General features: G+C 37.9%; 1 protein-coding gene across 2 annotated transcripts in view; it reads left to right on the top strand.

The window, feature by feature from the left end:
- RANBP17 (RAN binding protein 17) overlaps nt 1–22393 on the top strand; it is a 458652-nt gene that overhangs the window by 37006 nt on the left and 399253 nt on the right. For both annotated transcript variants that reach the window (XM_037799252.1, XM_037799251.1), the window contains 3 exons: nt 1017–1121; nt 2339–2504; nt 22299–22372. In XM_037799252.1, coding sequence (XP_037655180.1) covers nt 1017–1121; nt 2339–2504; nt 22299–22372 — 345 coding nt within the window. The remainder of the gene's footprint in view (nt 1–1016; nt 1122–2338; nt 2505–22298; nt 22373–22393) is intronic.

Genomic DNA, 22393 nt, shown 5'->3' with positions numbered 1-22393 from the left:
GCTTCGGACTTCTTTTATGTTTCATGTTTCTATAAGTAAATGTGGCATTTTAAATATAGTCTAAATTGTATGTTGGAGTCCAGGGAATGTCAGATAATCAATTTTGAGCTCACTACTTTCCTCAAATCTATAAATAAATATCAGCAAGGGAAATGGTTTATTTTCTTCTTCCAAATAGCAAAAGGAAAAAACAGTAATGCTATAGCAACTGTAGACCATAGTGGTAATGATCATTTGGATATCAGACTTCTGATTTGTTTGCTTGCTTCCTTTTGATAATCAGGTATTAATAGTATAGTTCTGACCAGATTTTAAGTTAGAGGCTCAAAAGCTAGTCTTAATAATTTTGTTCCTAAAAACTATTTATCATTATCTAATAAAATATTCAGGGGGAATATACTACCATTTATGTAGTAAATCAGATTTCTTATTATAATTTTTCAGAATACCAAAGATACATGAACCAGTGAATCACACATGGTGTATATAGAACTATTTTTCTCATATAGTAGAATTTTTCTGTAACTAATTCAATTTGTTGATGTAGATCCTCGGAAAAAAATTCAAAATTATTTTAGAAATTACTCATTTTACAGAGATTGAAAAAGGAACAACTTCTCTGTTCCGTTTTCAAAAGTTGTTACCTGTCTAATGTGAAATACGGTGCATGGTTCAGGAGTTGATAGTCTTATTATCTCTTAATAATTTTATAATCTGTGAAATTATATTGCCTCTGTAAATGTGGTCAACTCTAGCTTTTAATTTTGGGGCCAGTATGATTTGTAGAAAGAACGTTGACTTGAAACAATCTAGAAATTTGCATTCTAATCCTGGCTCTGCCATTAACTCTTAGAGTAGCTGTGAGAAAATGGTTAGCCCAGTAGATTTTTAAAAGCTCTTTTAACTCTGTGCTTTATGATTCTTTAGTCATTATTTCCATTCATTTTCTTATTCATTAAATTTTGCTTTGCTCTTTTGTAGGTTTGGTTAAACAAATTCATCTTGATCTTTTTTAGGTTGATTATTCTAGACCTTCAGCAAAACACAGGAAAATATCTACCTCATTTCGTGACACTTCTCTCAAAGACATTTTAATGCTAGCATGCTCCCTTTTAAAAGAGGTAAGTTACCTTAGAATACTTAGTTAATTTTAAGATCTTCAAAATAATTTTTCAAATAGGTTTTTTTCTATTCTATCTTTTGAAGAGTTATTGCGGACTATCTTAATTTAAGTATAGTAGATGTGCACAAATTTGTAAGAGGTTCCGAAAAATCCTCTTTTACTCACTGGGGATATGATAAAGTAAAATCCGAAGGGAATTTAGTAACTTGTCTTTAGGTAGTAGTTTCATTGCCTTTCTAAAGGGTTTCCTTGTCAAATAAGGAAACCAAGGTAAATAGATTATTTCTCTGAAGGACTTCTGAAAGCCTTTAATATGCTAATGGCTATTGTGCTTTGCCAGGAGAGGGATAGAATAGTGTTCAGTAGAACACAATTTGTGAAACGCATGTAAGGTATGCTCAAATGATTTTAAAATTATTTTTCGTTTTTATTCACTTGTTTTAATTCTGTGAGATAGTAACATGATAACTGCCACACTGGGTCAGACCGAAAGACCCTCTGTTATCTTAAAAAATGTTCTTTTTTATTATGGAAAATTTTAACGGATAAAATGTAGTTACCTGTGAACTAATCAGGCATTTGACAACTCGTGGCCAATCTTGTTTCATCTTTATCCCTGTCTACCCATTTTATTTCTTTTTGTTTCATTTGTGAAGCAGGATCCCAAACTTCATGTCATTTCCTCCAGAAATATTTCACCATGTATCTCTAAAAGGTATAATCTTTTTTGGTTGTCAATTTGGACATTTTTGGGGATCAGGCTTTGCTCTCCAGAAGCTTTTTGAAGGAGGATTTTCTCTCCTTCCACATTCGGACAGTTCTGATAACCTTTGTTAGCTGAATATGGATCTTTTATTCATGAAGTTACCCCAGTTTTTCTTGAAGAAAATGATGCTTCCAGTTTATTCCAAGCACACTTTGAGCTGATGAATCCCATACCTTTGTACAGTTGTATAATGCAAAGTATTTGGCTCTTACAACTTTAGAAGGTGACCCTAAAGCATAAAAATTTTTATTCCCGTTTTACAAAATTAAATTTGAAAATAGTTTTACTGGAGAAATTTGTGGATAGTGATTTTACATTTTTTCTAATACACACAAACTCAGCTTTACCAATTTTTATTTGGCATTGAAGAATTATTTAAATTAGTGATGTGGAAATTTGTTTATTGAAATACTTTATAATGTTTTATTTGACTTTGAATTTTTTTTCAGGTGTTGGCTAAGCCTTTAAATCTTCAGGATCAGTGTCAACAAAATCTTGTAATGCAGGTTTTGAAACTGGTCCTTAACTGCCTTAACTTTGACTTCATTGGCAGTGCAGCAGACGAATCTGCAGATGATCTTTGCACAGTGCAGATTCCAACTACTTGGAGAACAAGTAAGGAAAAGTTCAGTATGAGGACTGGTCAAAATAAAAGGCACAGAATTAAGCAATGCAGTTACCCTATGCACAGTTATCTCTCTTTTTACTAGACAGTCGAAAGAGAGCTCAGAAAGATTTGTAACCCAAGGTCGCTGCTGATACCCAATTTTGAAATGTTTTCCCTGGTTCATATCCTAGTAACTTCCATATTTTGATTTTGAAAGAAAGAAAAGACATGGCTCTAGAGCTAGTGGGAGAAGCCAATCTGGGAGGAAAAATCTAGAGTTCTGTTTCGAAATTTCCAAATAAACAGAGTGGGAGAGGATGCAGCAGTTGGTAAGAGATGTCAACATGTTTTTCAAAGTTATAAACAGAGTGAATTAGAGTAACTGACTTAGAGTTGTAGCTTACATTCTTCCAGAGAAGGATACCAAGATAAAGCTAGCTGATTTGACTACACATATCCCAGAAAGATGATGGCCCTATGGTATCCCTGAAGTCAAGGGTGAGGAATGGGACTGAAGAGGCTTGGTAAGAAATTCTGTATTCTAGATAAATCTGTCAAGATGGAATACAGATTGCAGATTAGGGTTACCAGGGGCTGGGGGAAGGAGCAATGGAAGGAACCGCTTAATGTGTATAGTGTTTCATTTTGGAGTGAAGAAAATGTTTTGGATTTAGAAATGTACTAAATGCCACTGAATTGTTCACTTTAAAATTTATATTATGTGATGTTCACCTCAATCAGTTGTTTAAAGAAAATATTCTGAACAGACTCCCTAGGATCTTTATCACCTGTGCAGCTAGGTGACTACTTTTTCCCCTCTCTTCCCTGATTGCATTTCCTCCTTGCTTTCCAAGATGAGGGCTTTTTTCCTTTCGGAATTAAACTGGAGAGGCTTTAGATTCAGGGATACCTGGTATAGTAGAAGAATACCAGGGATTTAATTAAAACTAATATGGAAATCAGGGACGAATACAAATAATAGAGTAGCACTTAGTGTTCTATATCTTGGTGGATACATGAACTAATACATGTAATAATTGCATAGAAGTAAATATGCATCCATACACACACATTCACAAATGGGTACATGTAAAACTGGGAAATCTGAATAAGATTGATGGATTGTATCAATGTCATTGTCCTGGTTGTGATATTGTACTGTAGTTTTTTAAGAAATTATCATTGTGGGCAAGTGGGGAAAAGGGTACATGGGATCTCTCTGTATTATTACTTGCAACTTCATATGAATCTACAAGTATCACAAAAGTCTAATTTTTAAAAAATGGAACTTAGTAGGAGCAGTGACAAGGTGAGGAGTAGATGAAAATTCAAAAAGATATAATTAATATCCCCAGAGAGATAAAAAAGAAATGTATCCCTGAAACAAGAGCATGATACTGTTTTTTTTTTTTTTTAATTCAGTTTTATTGAAATATATTCACAAACCATACAGTCATCCATGGTATACAATCAACTGTTCACAGTATGATCATATAGTTATGCGTTCATCACCACAATCTATTTCTGAACATTTTCCTTACATCAGAAAGAATCAGAATAAGAATAAAAAATAAAAGTGAAAAGAGAATACCCAAACCATCCCCCCATCCCACCCTATTTGTCATTTAGTTTTTACTCCCATTTTTCTACTGATTTTTTTTTCAATTTTTTAACTTTGTTTATCAAAAAATTAAAAACAAGCAGGCAAACAACAACCAAAAGAACCCCACAACATTTCAAACAAAGCAATGGATTAAGGAAAACAAATAACCTAAAATAACTACTTTGCTTCCAATATGTTCCTACCATACCCCAAGAAAATTAATAAACCATGTCCAAACAGAGGAATAAGAAAAACAAATAATCTAAAATAACTACATTGCTTCCAACATGTTCCTACCATACGCCAAGAAAATTAACAACCCCTAAGAAAACAAAGGAATAAGAGAAAAAAAAACCTAAAATAACTCTAATGCTTCCAACATGATCTTACTATATCCAAGAAAGTTTACAAACCATAATCATTCCTGAGCATTCCCATAACATTCAGATTACCCTCCATAGTTTATCTGTTCTTATTAGATTATCATTCCCCCTCCACTAATTGGTATCTCTAGGTCCCCTACATTCTACAGTATAAAACATTGTACATTTTTCACAGAATTCACATTAGTGGTGACATACAATATCTCTCTTTTTGTGCCTGGCTTATTTTGCTCAGGATTATGTCTTTTTTTTTTTTTTTAATCTTCATTTTATTGAGATGTATTCATATACCACGCAGTCATACAAAACAAATCGTACTTTCGATTGTTCACAGTACCATTACATAGTTGTACATTCATCACCCAAATCAATCCCTGACATCTTCATTAGCACACACACAAGAATAACAAGAATAATAATTAGAGTGAAAAGGAGCAATTGAAGTAAAAAAGAACACTGGGTACCTTTGTCTGTTTGTTTCCTTCCCCTATTTTTCTACTCACCCATCCATAAACTAGACAAAGTGGAGTGTGGTCCTTATGGCTTTCCCAATCCCCTTGTCACCCCTCATAAGCTACATTTTTATACAACCGTCTTTGAGATTCATGGGTTCTGGGTTGTAGTTTGATAGTTTCAGGTATCCACCACCAGCTACCCCAATTCGTTAGAACCTAAAAAGGGTTGTCTAAAGTGTGCGTAAGAGTGCCCACCAGAGTGACCTCTCGGCTCCTTTTGGATTCTCTCTGCCACTGAAGCTTATTTCATTTCCTTTCACATCCCCCTTTTGGTCAAGAAGATGTTCTCCATCCCACGATGCCAGGTCTACATTCCTCCCCGGGAGTCATATTCCACGTTGCCAGGGAGATTCACTCCCCTGGGTGTCTGATCCCACGTAGGGGGGAGGGCAGTGATTTCACCTTTCAAGTTGGCTTAGCTAGAGAGACAGGGCCACATCTGAGCAACAAAGAGGCATTTGGGAGGAGGCTCTTAGGCACAACCATAGGGAGGCCTAGCCTCTCCTTTGCAGCAACCATCTTCCCAAGGGTAAAACCTGTGGTAGAGGGCTCAACCCATCAAACCACCAGTCCCCTATGTCTGTGGTCATGTTAGCAACCATGGAGGTGGGGTAGGCGAATACCCCTGCATTCTCCACAGGCTCCTCAAGGGGGCACTGCATCTTTTTTTTTTCCTTGTTTTTTTTTTTTTTTTTAACTTTCCCTTCTTTTTTAAATCAACTGTATGAAAAAAAAGTTAAAAAGAAAACAAACATACAATAAAAGAACATTTCAAAGAGACCATAACAAGGGAGTAAGAAAAAGACAACTAACCTAAGATAACTGCTTAACTTCCAACATGTTCCTACTTTACCCCAAGAAGGTTACCTAATATAGCAACATTTCTGTGAACTTGCTCCTACTATATCCATCAGAAATTAACAGACCATAGTCATTCCTGGGCATCCCCAGAACGTTAAATAGCTTATCTGTTCTTCTTGGATTATTGTTCCCCCTTCCTTAATTGCTCTCTATTGCTAGTTCCCCTACATTCTACATTATAAACCATTTGTTTTACATTTTTCAGAGTTCACATTAGTGGTAGCATATAATATTTCTCTTTTTGTGCCTGGCTTATTTCGCTTAGCATTATGTCTTCAAGGTTCATCCATGTTGTCATATGTTTCACGAGATCGTTCCTTCTTACTGCCGCGTAGTATTCCATCGTGTGTATATTCCACATTTTATTTATCCACTCATCTGTTGAAGGACATTTGGGTTGTTTCCATCTTTTGGCAATTGTGAATAATGCTGCTATGAACATTGGCGTGCAGATATCTGTTCGTGTCACTGCTTTCCGATCTTCCGGGTATATACCGAGAAGTGCAATCGCTGGATCGAATGGTAGCTCTATATCTAGTTTCTAAGGAACTGCCAGACTGACTTCCAGAGTGGCTGAACCATTATACAGTCCCACCAACAATGAATAAGAGTTCCAATTTCTCCACATCCCCTCCAGCATTTGTAGTTTCCTGTTTGTTTAATGGCAGCCATTCTAATCGGTGTTAGATGGTATCTCATTGTGGTCTTAATTTGCATCTCTCTAATAGCTAGTGAAGCTGAACATTTTTTTCATGTGTTTCTTGGCCATTTGTATTTCCTCTTCAGAGAACTGTCTTTTCATATCTTCTGCCCATTTTATAATTGGGCTGTCTGTACTATTGTCATTGAGTTGTAGGATTTCTTTGTATATGCAAGATATCAGTCTTTTGTCAGATACATGGTTTCCAAAAATTTTTTCCCATTGAGTTGGCTGCCTCTTTACCTTTTTGAGAAATTCCTTTGAGGTGCAGAAACTTCTAAGCTTGAGGAGTTCCCATTTATCTATTTTCTCTTTTGTTGCTTGTGCTTTGGGTGTAAAGTCTAGGAAGTGGCCTCCTAATACAAGGTCTTGAAGATGTTTTCCTACATTATCTTCTAGGAATTTAATGGTACTTTCTTTTATATTGAGATCTTTGGTCCATTTTGAGTTAATTTTTGTGTAGGGGGTGAGGTAGGGGTCCTCTTTCATTCTTTTGGATATGGATATCCAACTCTCCCAGCCCCATTTGTTGAAAAGACCATTATGACTCAGTTCAGTGACTTTGGGGGCCTTATCAAAGATCAGTTGGCCATAGATCTGAGGGTCTATCTCCGAATTCTCAGTTCGATTCCATTGATCTATATGTCTATCTTTGTGCCAGTACCATGCTGTTTTGGCAACCGTGGCTTTATAATAAGCTTCAAAGTCAGGGAGTGTAAGTCCTCCCACTTCGTTTTTCTTTTTTAGAGTGTCTTTAGCAATTCGAGGCATCTTCCCTTTCCAAATAAATTTGATAACTAGCTTTTCCAAGTCTGCAAAGTAGGTTGTTGGAATTTTGATTGGGATTGCATTGAATCTGTAGATGAGTTTGGGTAGAATTGACATCTTAATGACATTTAGCCTTCCTATCCATGAACATGGAATATTTTTCCATCTTTTAAGGTCCCCTTCTATTTCTTTTAGTAGAGTTATGTAGTTTTCTTTGTATAGGTCTTCTACTTCTTTGGTTAAATTTATTCCTAGGTACTTGATTTTTTTAGTTGCTATTGAAAATGGTATCTTTTTCTTGAGTGTCTCTTCAGTTTGTTCATTTCTAGCATATAGAAACATTACTGACTTATGTGCATTAACCTTGTATCCCGCTACTTTGCTAAATTTATTAGCTCTAGTAGCTGTATCGTCGATTTCTGAGGGTTTTCTAGATATAAGATCATATCATCTGCAAACAATGACAGTTTTACTTCTTCTTTTCCAATTTGGATGCCTTTTATTTCTTTGTCTTGCCGGATTGCCCTGGCTAGCACTTCCAGCACAATGTTGAATAACAGTGGTGACAGCGGGCATCCTTGTCTTGTTCCTGATCTTAGAGGGAAGGCTTTCAGTCTCTCACCATTGAGTACTATGCTGGCTGTGGGTTTTTCATATATGCTCTTTATGATGTTGAGGAAGTTTCCTTCAATTCCTACCTTTTGAAGTGTTTTTATCAAAAAGGGATGTTGGATTTTGTCAGATGCTTTTTCAGCATCTATTGAGATGATCAATTGATTTTTCCCTTTTGACTTGTTAATGTGTTGTAATACATTGATTGATTTTCTTATGTTGAACCATCCTTGCATGCCCAGAATGAACCCCACTTGGTCATGGTGTATGATTTTTTTAATGTGTCTTTGGATTCGATTTGCAAGTATTTTGTTGAGGATTTTTGCGTCTGTATTCATTAGGGAGATTGGCCGGTAGTTTTCCTTTTTTGTAACATCTTTGTCTGGTTTTGGTATTAGATTGATGTTAGCTTCATAAAATGAGTTAGGTAGTGTTCCATTTTCTCCAATGTTTTGAAAGAGTTTGAGTAAGATTGGTGTCAGTTCTTTCTGTAAAGTTTGGTAGAATTCCCCTGTGAAGCCATCTGGCCCTGGGCATTTATTTGTGGGAAGATTTTTGATGACTGATTGGATCTCTTTGCTTGTGATGGGTTGGTTGAGGTCTTCTATTTCTTCTCTGGTCAGTCTAGGTTGTTCATATGTTTCCAGGAAATTGTCCATTTCCTCTACATTATCCAGTTTGTTGCCATACAGTTGTTCATAGTATCCTCTTATAATTTTTTTAATTTCTTCAGGATCTGCAGTTATGTCACCTTTTTCATTCATTATTTTGTTTATATGGGTCTTCTCTCTTTTTGATTTTGTCAGTCTAGCTAGGGGCTTGTCAATCTTGTTGATCTTCTCAAAGAACCAACTTTTGGTGATATTTATCCTCTCTATTGTTTTTTTGTTCTCGATGTCATTTATTTCTGCTTTAATCCTTCTTATTTCTTTTCTTGTATTTGGTTTAGGATTGGTTTGCTGTTCATTTTCTAGCTTCTTCAGTTGATCCATTAGTTCTTTGATTTTGGCTCTTTCTTCCTTTTTAATATATGCGTTTAGTGCTATAAATTTCCCCCTTAGCACTGCTTTTGCTGCATCCCATAGGTTTTGGTATGTTGTGTTCTCATTTTCATTCGTCTGTATATATTTAGCAATTTCTCTTGCTATTTCTTCTTTAACCCACTGATTGTTTAGGAGTATGTTGTTTAACCTCCAGGTATTTGTGAATTTTCTAAGTCTCTGATGGTTATTGACTTCTAATTGTATTCCACTGTGGTCAGAGAATGTGCTTTGAATAATTTCAATCTTTTTAAATTTATTGAGGCTTGTTTTATGTCCCAGCATATGATCTATTCTGGAGAAAGTTCCATGAGCACTAGAAAAGTATGTGTATCCTGGTGATTTGGGATGTAATGTCTTGTATATGTCTGTTAAATCTAATTCATTTATCAGATTGTTTAGGTTTTCAGTTTCCTTATTGGTCTTCTGTCTGGTTGATCTATCTATAGGAGAGAGTGATGTGTTGAAGTCTCCCACAATTATTGTGGAAACATCAGTTGCTTCCTTTAGTTTTGCCAGTGTTTCTCTCATGTATTTTGTGGCACCTTGATTGGGTGCATAGACATTTACGATTGTTATTTCTTCTTGCTGAATTGCCCCTTTTATTAGTATGTAGTGGCCTTCTTTGTCTCTCAAAACATCCCTGCATTTGAAGTCTATTTTATCTGAGGTTAATATTGCTACACCTGCTTTCTTTTGGCTGTAGCTTGCATGAAATATTTTTTTCCATCCTTTCACTTTCAGTTTCTTTGTGTCCCTGTGTCTAAGATGAGTCTCTTGTATGCAACATATTGATGGTTCATTTTTTTTGATCCATTCTGCGAATCTATATCTTTTAATTGGGGAGTTTAATCCATTTACATTCAACGTTATAACCGTGAAGGCATTTCTTGAATCAGCCATCTTATCCTTTGGTTTATGTTTGTCATATTTTTCCCCTCTCTCAATTAATATCCTTTATTGTACACATACCGAATCTCTTTAGTACTGAACCTTTCTCCAAGTCTCTCTGTCCTTTCTTTGTTTCTCTGTCTGTAGGGCTCCCTTGAGTATCTCCAGTAGGGCAGGTCTCTTGTTAGCAAATTCTCTCAGCATTTGTTTGTCTGTGAAAAATTTAAGCTCTCCCTCAAATTTGAAGGAGAGCTTTGCTGGATAAAGTATTCTTGGCTGGAAATTTTTCTCACTCAGAAGTTTAAATATATCGTGCCACTGCCTTCTTGCCTCCATGGTGGCTGCTGAGTAGTCACTACTTAGTCTTATGCTGTTTCCTTTGTATGTGGTGAATTGCTTTTCTCTTCCTGCTTTCAGAACTTGCTCCTTCTCTTCTGTGTTTGATAGTGTGATCAGTATATATCTCGGAGTGGGTTTATTTGGATTTATTCTATTTGGAGTTCGCTGAGCATTTATGATTTGTGTATTTATGTTGTTTAGAAGATTTGGGAAGTTTTCCCCAACAATTTCTTTGAATACTCTTCCTAGACCTTTACCCTTTTCTTCCCCTTCTGGGACACCAATGAATCTTATATTTGGACGTTTCATATTATCTATCATATCCCTGAGGTCCATTTCGATTTTTTCAATTTTTTTCCCCATTCTTTCTTTTATGCTTTCATTTTGCATTCTGTCATCTTCCAGGTCACTGATTCGTTGTTCAACTTCCTCTAGTCTTATACTATGAGTGTCCAGAATCTTTTTAATTTGGTCAACAGTTTCTTTAATTTCCATAAGATCATCCATTTTTGTATTTAGTCTTGCAATGTCTTCTTTATGCTCTTCTAGGGTCTTCTTGATTTCCTTTATCTCCCGTACTATGGTCTCATTGTTCATCTTTAGTTCTTTGAGTAGCTGCTCTAGGTGCTGTGTCTCTTCTGGTCTTTTGATTTGGGTGCTTGGGCTTGGGTTATCCATATCGTCTGTTTTTTTCATATGCTTTATAATTTTCTGTTGTTTTTGGCCTCGTGGCATTTGCTGAACTTGATAGGGTTCTTTTAGGATTTGTAGACCAATTGAAGTCCTTATCTCTAATTTCTCAGATCTACAGCTTCGTGGAGTACACTTTCTCTAACTAAGCAGCAGGTGGCGTCCACGAGCCACCTGTTCTCCACAAGCCAGTTCTCCCCTGCTTAGCCTTTTTGGTGAGTGGGGGAGTGAGTCTTGTGGGGTCCAATTGGTGTACCAAGCTTGCGTGTGTAGTTGGTGTTGCCTGCCCTGTATATAGGGCGTGTTTCTGGGCAGTCAGGGAGGGGGGGTGGCCCTAACAATCAAATCTCCCTTATGATCCTAGAGTTTTAAAGCTGCTGCAATAGTATAATCCTTCAGTTCAGTCCTGCCACAGTTTGTCTGTGTCACTGACCCACAAGTCCTTGGTATTGGCGTATGGCTCCTGAGACTTGCAAGTGGGCCCCTCTTCCAGGTCGTGCACCCCGGGTCCTCTGTTGAGAGATGACTGTGCTATGTCACAGATGAGTGCCGTCCCCCCAGGGCAGTTCTGGGCTGCTGGGCTGTGTAGGGAGGCTCCCAGTCTGCTGAAATGATGGCTGAATGGGGCTTTGTTAATTCACACTGCTCTACCTTCCCAACTCTGGGACAATCAGCTGGGGTTGCAGGGAAGGCTAATGTCCACGCCCAGTTTTGTGGTGTGTGCCTGTTATTTGAAGCACTTCCGTCACACTGGGTTGTCTGGGGCAGCTCTGGGCTATGGGCCTGGCGATGGGCAGGAGTGTTTCCTGTCCACCAGGATGATGGCTGTGAGCGGACACCCCCCTTTTCTTGGGAAGTTGTGGTGTTTAGTGAATTTTCTCAGCCACTGGATTATTGCGTTTTGTCTCAGAGCTCTCCTAGTTCTGCTCTTGACTTGACCTGCCCAAATAGTAAGTCTTTGAAGCTTTATGTATTGGGCTTCTTAGAGTAAGTGTTTTAGAATAAGAAAAAAAGGATTAAAAAAAAAAAACAACAACAACAACAAAAAAAACGGTCCCTCCTCAGAGATCTAATGGGTTATTGAAATCCTAAGAGACAAAGCAACCAGGGCCATTAAGGAAAGGTCCACAGGGTAGAGAGATCAGCTTTGCTTAGGGATTTGCATATGTCCCTCAGGGCCCTTCCCCTTTCTATGTTCACCAGAACTCCAAAAATCCTCCGCTTTTATTTTGGAGTTTTTCGTGTTGTTTTTTTTCTATGCCTGTCTCCTCTCTGCTGGGCTGGCTGCTCTCAGATTCTCTGGTGTCTGGTCTCAGTCTATCTATCGTTGGAGTTTGTATCAGTAGAATGAGTTTCCAATAAGGGCTGGCACTGCAGTTCTCCCTTTTCCTTCCCGGAGCTGACAGCCCCTCCTCCCCCGGGACTGAATGTGGCAGGGAGGGGCGCGGGTCCCCTGGCCGCAAAAACTTACAGATTTCACTGATCTCAGCAGTTCCACGTTTTCATGAGTGTTGTATGGAGTATGCCCAAAGTCAGATTGCTCTGTGGTGTCCAGTCCACGCAGTTCCTGGCTTTCTACCTACTTTCCTGGAGGAGTAACTAAAACATACAGCTCACCAGTCTGCCATCTTGCCCCGCCTCTATGATACTGTTTTAAAAAGGAAGGTTGGGAGAATGTTCCAAACATGGTAGCCCAAGTAGAATATTCAGTTGGAGAGTTGGAAGATAAAGTTAAGGAAATCTCCCAGAAATTAGAACAAAAAAGCAAGGAGAGGTTTGATAAAAAAAAAAATACAAGAAAATTAGAGGATGAAGTTGGCATCTGTTAGGAATTTAGAGGATAGAGAAAACAGAAGGAAATTTGCAAACAAATGATGCCAAAAAAGTTCTCAGCCCTGAAGAACATAAATTTTCAGATTGAAAGGTCCCACCAGATACCCAGCATAACCAACTAAAAAAGATATACACTAAGCCCCATAATCATGACATTTCAGAATAATGAGGATCAAGCGAAGATCTTAAAATCTTCCAGAGAGAACAAGGTAATTCATCTACAAAGGTTTCGGATCAAAAATGGCAAAACTTACTTTGTGGCAGCATTAGAAGCTAGAAAACAATGGAGTAATATCCTCAGACATTTGAGGAAAAATTATTTCAAACTAGATCTAAATTACCAAATATAAGATGTAATAAAAACATGCAGACATGCAAGTCCTTCCCAAAATTTATTCCTTAAGTACCTTCTCTTAGGAAAGTACTTAGTATACAAGCTAACAAAGTAGTAGATAAGGAATCTGGGAAAAGAGGGCTTCAACACAAGATGACCTTAAATAGGTGTACAAAGAAGACAGTTGTGTAACAAATTTAGGGAAAAAGAGTCCAAGTTGAAGACTCAGGGAGATGGGGGTGGAAGAATGGAAATTTTGGATTATTTGATGCTATTGATCCTGTGAAAAATTGCATGAAGAAAATTTTGCAAATCTGTCAGCATTTGGAAAGAATTAGTGACAGATGTGCAACTAAGCACGGCATAGAGGTCTATGATGAAATCCAGGCAATGTTCAAAATGTGATATGATCATAATGTTCTCCTTGGCTCAGCTGTTAACATCATTTATGTAGTCGTAATAAGTGTAAACACTGAGAATTGATTTAACCTCAAAGTGTGATATAGTGAGTAGAGTTTTTTTTTCACTTTTTATTTTTGGACATCTGTATTTATTTAGATGTACAGCTTCTCGTATTACAGATACATGTTTGATTCTTCCATTTATTGTAGTAATGTTTCGTCATTTAAACTAAACAGTAAGAAGTCAAGACATTGTAGTCTTTTAGTAGCAAAAATTATGTGGAAGTGCTTTATTTATTTTAGCCAGTAAGAGGTGCATATTAGATTAAATAGTATAACTGTTGTTTTTCTTCCATACAAATAAAACTAGAAAATTCAATTCTGTTTAATTCTTTTGTTCTTAAGCTCTATGAGAACTCGCTGCATTTTGAACTTTCCTTACAGTGATAATTTTTTTTTATTATTCATTTTATTGAGATATATTCACATACCATGCAGTCATACAAAACAAATCGTACATTTGATTGTTCACAGTACCATTACGTAGTTGTACATTCATTACCAAAATCAATCCCTGACATCCTCATTACCACACACACAAAAATAACCAGAATAATAATTAAAGTGAAAAGGAGCAACTAAAGTAAAAAAAGAACACTGGGCGCCCTTGTCTGTCTGTTTGTTTGTTTCCTTCCCCCACCTTTCTACTCATCCATCCACAAACTAGACAAACGGGAATGTGATCCCTATGCCCCCCTCCCCAATCCCACTGTCCCCCCTCATAAGCCACATTTTTATACAGTTGTCTTCCAGACTCATGGGTTCTGGGTTGTAGTTTGATAGTTTCAGGTATCCACCACCAGCTACCCCAATTCATTAGAATCTAAAAAGGGTTGTCTATATTGTGCGTAAGAGTGCCCACCAGAGTGACCTCTTGGCTCCTTTTGGAATCTCTCTGCCACTGAAGCTTATTTCATTTTCTTTCACATCCCCCTTTTGGTCAAGAAGATGTTCTCCATCCCACGATGCCAGGTCTACATTCCTCCCCGGGAGTTATATTCCACGTTGCCAGGGGGATTCACTCCCCTGGGTGTCTGATCCCATGTAGCGGGGAGGACAGTGATTTCACCTTTCAAGTTGGCTTAGCTAGAGAGAGAGGGCCACATCTGAGCAACAAAGAGGCATTCGGGAGGAGGCTCTTAGGCACAATTATAGGGAGGCCTAGCCTCTCCTTTGCAGCAACGGTCTTCTCAAGGGCAAATTCCGTGGTAGAGGGCTCAATCCATCAAACCACCAATCCCCTATGTCTGTGGGCATGGTAGCAACCATCGAGGTAGGGCAGGCGAATACCCCTGCATTCTCCACAGGCTCCTCAAGGGGGCTCTGCATATTTTTTCCCTTGTTCTTTTTTTTAACTTTTTTTTTTTCTTAATCAGCTGTATGAAAAATAAAAAAAATAAAAAGAAACATGCGATAAAAGAACGTTTCGAAGAGACCATAACAAGGGAGTAAGAAAAAGACAACTAACCTAAGATAACTACTTTACTTTCAACGTTTTCTTACTCTACCCCAAGAAAGTAACCTAATATAGCAACGTTTCTCTGAACTTGGTCCTACTATACCCATCAGAAATTAACACACTATAGTCATTCCTGGGCATTCCCAGAACATTAAATTTATCCATGATAGCTTATCTGTTCTTCTTGGATTATTGTTCCCCCTTCCTTAATTGCTCTCTATTGCTAGTTCCCCTACATTCTACATTATAAACCATTTGTTTTACATTTTTCAAAGTTCACATTAGTGGTAGCATATAATATTTGTCTTTTTGTGCCTGGCTTATTTCGCTCAGCATTATGTCTTCAAGGTTCATCCATGTTGTCATATGTTTCACGACATCGTTCCTTCTTACTACCATGTAGTATTCCATCATGTGTATATACCACATTTTATTTATCCACTCATCTGTTGAAAGACATTTGGGTTGTTTCCATCTCTTGGCAATTGTGAATAATGCTGCTATGAACATTGGCGTGCAGATATCTGTTCGTGTCACTGCTCTCCGATCTTCTGGGTATATACCGAGAAGTGCAATTGCTGGATTGAAGGGTATCTCTATATCTAGTTCTCTAAGGAACTGCCAGACTGACTTCCAGAGTGGCTGAACCATTATACAGTCCCACCAACAATTAATAAGAGCTCCAATTTCTCCACATCCCCTCCAGCATTTGTGGTTTCCTGTTTGTTTAATGGCAGCCATTCTAATCGGTGTGAGATGGTATCTCATTGTGGTCTTAATTTGCGTCTCTCTAATAGCTAGTGAAGCTGAACATTTTTTCATGTGTTTCTTGACCATTTGTATTTCCTCTTCAGAGAACTGTCTTTTCATATCTTTTGCCCATTTTATAATTGGCCTGTCTGTACTATTGTCATTGAGTTGTAGGATTTCTTTATATATGCAAGATATCAGTCTTTTGTCAGATACATGGTTTCCAAAAATTTTATCCCATTGAGTTGGCTGCCTCTTTATCTTTTTGAGAAATTCCTTTGAGGTGCAGAAACTTCTAAGCTTGAGGAGTTCCCATTTATCTATTTTTTCTTTTGTTGCTTGTGCTTTGGGTGTAAAGTCTAGGAATTGGCCACCTAATACAAGGTCTTGAAGATGTTTTCCTACATTATCTTCTAGGAGTTTTATGGTGCTTTCTTTTATATTGAGATCTTTGGTCCATTTTGAGTTAATTTTTGTGTAGGGTGTGAGGTAGGGGTCCTCTTTCATTCTTTTGGATATAGATATCCAACTCTCCCAGCCCCATTTGTTGAAAAGACCATTATGACCCAGTTCAGTGACTTTGGGGGCCTTATCAAAGATCAGTCAGCCATAGATCTGGGGGTCTATCTCCGAATTCTCAATTCGATTCCATTGATCTATATGTCTATCTTTGTGCCAATACCATGCTGTTTTGACAACTGTGGCTTTATAATAAGCTTCAAAGTCAGGGAGTGTAAGTCCTCCCACTTCGTTTTTCTTTTTTAGAGTGTCTTTAGCAATTCGAGGCATCATCCCTTTCCAAATAAATTTGAAAACTAGCTTTTCCAAGTCTGCAAAGTAGGTTGATGGAATTTTGATTGGGATTGCATTGAATCTGTAGGTGAGTTTGGGTAGAATTGACATCTTAATGACATTTAGCCTTCCTATCCATGAACATGGAATGTTTTTCCATCTTTTAAGGTCCCCTTCTATTTCTTTCAATAGAGTTATGTAGTTTTCTTTGCATAGGCCTTTTACATCTTTGGTTAAGTTTATTCCTAGATACTTGATTTATTTAGTTGCTATTGAAAATGGTATCTTTTTCTTGAGTGTCTCTTCAGTTTGTTCATTTCTAGCATATAGAAACATTACTGACTTGTGTGCATTAATCTTGTATCCTGCTACTTTGCTAAATTTCTTTATTAGCTCTAGTATCTGTATCGTCGATTTCTCGGGGTTTTCCATATATAAGATCATATCATCTGCAAACAATGACAGTTTTACTTCTTCCTTTCCAATATGGATGCCTTTTATTTCTTTGTCTTGCCGGATTGCCCTGGCTAGCACTTCCAGCACAATGTTGAATAACAGTGGTGATAGCGGCCATCCTTGTCTTGTTCCTGATCTTAGGGGGAAGGCTTTCAGTCTCTCACCATTGAGTACTATGCTGGCTGTGGGTTTTTCATATATGCTCTTTATCATATTGAGGAAGTTTCCTTCAATTCCTGCCTTTTGAAGTGTTTTTATCAAAAAGGGATGTTGGACTTTGTCGAATGCTTTTTCAGCATCTATTGAGATGATCATTTGATTTTTCTCTTTTGATTTGTTAATGTGTTGTAATACATTGATTGATTTTCTTATGTTGAACCATCCTTGCATGCCTGGAATGAACCCCACTTGGTCATGGTGCATGATTTTTTAATGTGTCTTTGGATTCGATTTGCAAGTATTTTGTTGAGGATTTTTGCATCTATATTCATTAGGGAGATTGGCCGGTAGTTTTCCTTTTTTGTAGCATCTTTGCCTGGTTTTGGTATTAGATTGATGTTAGCTTCATAAAATGAGTTAGGTAGTGTTCCATTTTCTTCAATGTTTTGAAAGAGTTTGAGTAAGATTGGTGTCAGTTCTTTCTGGAAAGTTTGGTAGAATTCTCCTGTGAAGCCACCTGGCCCTGGGCATTTATTTGTGGGAAGCTTTTTGATGACTGATTGGATCTCTTTGATTGTGATTGGTTGGTTGAGGTTTTCTGTTTCTTCTCTGGTCAGTCTAGGTTGTTCATATGTTTCCAGGAAATTGTCCATTTCCTCTACATTATCCAGTTTGTTGCCATACAGTTGTTCATAGTACCCTCTTATAATTTTTTTAATTTCCTCGGGATCTGTAGTAATGTCACCTTTCTCATTCATTATTTTGTTTATATGGGTCTTCTCTCTTTTTGATTTTGTCAGTCTAGCTAGGGGCTTGTCAATCTTGTTGGTCTTCTGAAAGAGCCAACTTTTGGTGTTATTTATCCTCTCTATTGTTTTTTTGTTCTCTATGTCATTTATTTTGGCTTTAATCCTTGTTATTTCTTTTCTTGTGCTTGGTTTAGGATTGGTTTGCTGTTCATTTTCTAGCTTTTTCAGTTGATCCATTAGTCCTTTGATTTTGGCTCTTTTTTCCTTTTTAATATATGCGTTTAGTGCTATAAATTTCCCCCTCAGTACCACTTTTGTTGCATCCCATAGGTTTTGGTATGCTGTGTTCTCATTTTCATTCGTCTCTATATATTTAGCAATTTCTCTTGCTATTTGTTCTTTAACCCACTGATTGTTTAGGAGTATGTTGTTTAACTTCCAGGTATTTGTGAATTTTCTAAGTCTCTGATGGTTATTGACTTCTAATTGTATTCCATTGTGGTCAGAGAATGTGCTTTGAATAATTTCAATCTTTTTAAATTTATTGAGGCTTGTTTTATGTCCCAGCATATGATTTATTCTGGAGAAAGTCCCGTGAGCACTAGAGAAGTATGTGTATCCTGGTGATTTGGGATGTAATATTCTATATATGTCTGTTAAATCCAATTCATTTATCAGATTGTTTAGGTTTTCAATTTCCTTATTGGTCTTCTGTCTGGTTGATCTATCTATAGGAGAGAGTGATGTGTTGAAGTCTCCCACAATTATTGTGGAAACATCAATTGCTTCCTTCAGTTTTGCCAGTGTTTCTCTCATGTATTTTGTGGCACCTTGATTGGGTGCATAAACATTTATGATTGTTATTTCTTCTTGTTGAATTGCCCCTTTTATTAGTGTGTAGTGACCTTCTTTGTCTCTCAAAATATCCCTGCATTTAAAGTCTATTTTATCTGAGATTAATGTTTCTACACCTGCTTTCTTTTGGCTGTAGCTGGCATGAAATATTTTTTTTCCATCCTTTCACTTTCAATTTCTTTGTGTCCCTGTGTCTGAGATGAGTCTCTTTTATGCAGCATATTGATGGTTCATTTTTTTGATCCATTCTGCAAATCTATACCTTTTAATTGGTGAGTTTAATCCATTTACATTCAATGTTATAACTGTGAAGGCATTTCTTGAATCAGCCATCTTATCCTTTGGTTTATGTTTGTTGTATATATTTTTCCCTCTCTCTATTAATATCCTTTAATGTACCCATACCGAATCTCTTTAGTACTGAACCTTTCTCCATGTCTCTCTCTCCTTTCTTTGTTTCTCTGTCTGTAGGGCTCCCTTTAGTATCTCCAGTAGGGCAGGCCTCTTGTTAGCAAACTCTCTCAGCATTTGTTTGTCTGTGAAAAATTTAAGCTCTCCCTCAAATTTGAAGGAGAGCTTTGCTGGATAAAGTATTCTTGGTTGGAAATTTTTCTCACTCAGAATTTTAAATATGTCATCCCACTGCCTTCTTGCCTCCATGGTGGCTGCTGAGTAGTCACTACTTAGTCTTATGCTGTTTCCTTTGTATGTGGTGAATTGCTTTTCTCTTGCTCCTTTCAGAACTTGCTCCTTCTCTTCCGTATTTGACAGTGTCATCTGAATATGTCTTGGAGTGGGTTTATTTGGATTTATTCTATTTGGAGTTCACTGGGCATTTATGATTTATGTATTTATGGTGTTTAGAAGATTTGGGAAGTTTTCCCCAACAATTTCTTTGAATACTCTTCCTAGACCTTTACGCTTTTCTTCTCCTTCTGGAACACCAATGAGTCTTATATTTGGACATTTTATATTATCTATCAAATCCCTGAGATCCATTTTGATTTTTTCGATTTTTTTCCCCATTCTTTCTTTTGTGCTTTCATTTTCCATTCTGTCATCTTCCAGGTCACTGATTCGTTGTTCAGCTTCCTCTAGTCTTGTACTATGAGTTTCCAGATTCTTTTTAATTTGGTCAACAGTTTCTTTAATTTCCATAAGATCATCTGTTTTTTTATTTAGTCTTGCAATGTCTTCTTTATGCTCTTCTAGGGTCTTCTTGATGCTTTATATCCTGTTCCATGCTCTTCTTGATGTCCTTTATATCCTGTGCCATGGTCTCATCGTTCATCTTTAGTTCTTTGAGTAGCTGCTCTAAGTACTGTATTTCTTCTGATCTTTTGATTTGGGTGCTTGGGCTTGGATTATCCATATCTTCCGGTTTTTTCATATGCTTTATAATTTTCTGTTGTTTTTGGCCTCTTGGCATTTGCTTAACTTGATAGTGTTCTTTTAGGATTTGTAGACCAATTGAAGTCCTTATCTCTAATTTATCAGGTCTACAGCTTCGTGGAGTACACTTTCTCTAACTAACCAGCAGGTGGCGTCCACGAGCCACCTGTTCTCCACAAGCCAGTTCTCCCCTGCTTTGCCTCTGTGGTGAGTCGGGGAGTAAGTCTTGTGGGGTCCAGTTTGTGTACTAAGCTTGCGTGTCTAGTTGGTGTTGCCCGTCCTGTATAAGGGGCGTGTGTCTGGGCAGTCAGGGAGGGGGGCGGCTCTAACAAACAAATCTCCCTGGTGTTCATGGAGTTTTAAAGCTGTTGCAATAGTCTAATCCTTCAGTTCAGTCCTGCCAAGTTTGTCTCTGCCACTGACCCACAAGTCCTTGGTTTTGGCGTGTGGCCCCTGAGACTTGTGAATGGATCCCTCTTCCAGGCCTTGCAACCCCTGATCCTCTGTTGAGGGATGACTGTGCTATGTCACAGGTGAGTGCCGTTCCCCCCAGGGTGGTTCTGGGCTGCCGGTCTGTGTAGGGAGGCTCCCAGTCTGCTGAAATGATGGCTGAATGGGGCTTGTTAATTCCCAGTGCTCCACCTTCCCAAGTCTGGGACAACCAGCTGAGGGTGCAGGGAAGGCTAATGTCCACGCCCAGTTTTGTGGTGTGTACCTATTATTTGAAGCACTTCCGTCACACTGGGTTGTCTGGGGCAGCTCTGGGCTATGGGCCTGGCGATGGGCAGGAGTGTTTCCTGTCCACCAGGATGATGGCTGTGAGCGGACACCCCCCTTTTCTTGGGAAGTTGTGGTGTTTAGTGAATTTTCTCAGCCACTGGATTATTGCCTTTTGTCTCAGAGCCCTCAGTTCTCCTCTTGTCTTGACCTGCCCAAATTGCAAGTCTTTGAGGCTTTCTGTATTGGGCTTCTTAGAGTAATTGTTTTAGAAAATGAAAAAAAGTTTTAAAAAAAGAAAAAAAAAAGGGCCCTACTGGCAGATCTAACGCGTTATTGAAATGCTAAGAGACAAAGCCATTAGGGCTATTAAGGAAAGATCCAGGGGGCAGAGAGATCAGTTTTTCTTCGGGTTTTGCAAATGAGCCTGCGGGGCCTGAGCTCTGCCCTTCCCCTTTCTATGTTCACCAGAACTCCAAAAAGCATCCGCTTTTATTTTTGAGTTTGTCTTGCTGTTTTTTTGCTATGCCTGTCTCCTCTCTGCTGGGCTGGCTGCTCTCAGATTCTCTGGTGTCTGGTCTCAGTCTATCTATGGTTGGAGTTTGGATCAGTAGAATGATTTTCCGATAAGAGCTGCCGCTGCAGTTCTCCCTTCTCCTTCCCGGCGCTGACAGCCCCTTCTCCCATGGGACTGAGCCTGGCAGGGAGGGGCGCGGGTCCCCTGGCCACAAAAACTTACAGATTTCGCTGATCTCAGCAGTTCACGTTTTCATGAGTGTTGTATGAAGCATGCCCAAAGTCAGATTGCTCTGTGGTGTCCAGTCCACGCAGTTCCTGGCTTTCTACCTACTTCCCTGGAGGAGTAACTAAAACATACACCTCACCAATCCACCATCTTGCCCCGCCTTGTGAGTAGATTTTTTAAGAGAGGATGGATCATGTGGAGAGTGGTGGCAGTCGTAGGGTTGAGGGTTGAGTAGAGAGCTAAAGCCCAGCATATTGTCATATACTGTCATAAGAATTTAGTTGATATCTAAAATAAAAATGTCAGATCAAGGAATAGTAGTATTGCCTGTTATTTGGGAACTGGACATAAATATAGCTAAAACAGTTGAAGGGTATAGCTGGAATGAATTAGGGTACAGCTATTGTTTTTGTTATAGGCCTTTTAGTACCATTTGCTTTTTAAACACTGTTTAGATTATTTTGATACAATTGAAAATAGTAAGAAGATTCTCCCAGTAAGAACTACAGATGCTATATAGAAATGAGGAACATCATAGCTAGTTAATTCCTGTCTCTGTATATTTCTTCTTTCAAAGGAAAATCATTAGGAATTAAAAATTGTCCTAACTGAAAAGAGTGAACACCTGTGGAAGTTTTGAAATTCTAGGTTTGTTTGAACTGAAAATAATGGTATTAAAAAAAAATTTTTTTTTCCAGCTTTCCTAGAACCAGAAATATTGGATCTTTTCTTCAATTTGTATCATTCACTTCCACCTCTACTGTCTCAATTAGTAAGTAAAAATCATTCATTA

Source organism: Choloepus didactylus, chromosome 11, assembly GCF_015220235.1.
Source record: "Choloepus didactylus isolate mChoDid1 chromosome 11, mChoDid1.pri, whole genome shotgun sequence".
NCBI lineage: Eukaryota > Metazoa > Chordata > Mammalia > Pilosa > Megalonychidae > Choloepus > Choloepus didactylus.
The sequence above is the reverse complement of the archived record's forward strand: the minus strand, read 5'-3'. Positions and strand labels throughout refer to the sequence as shown.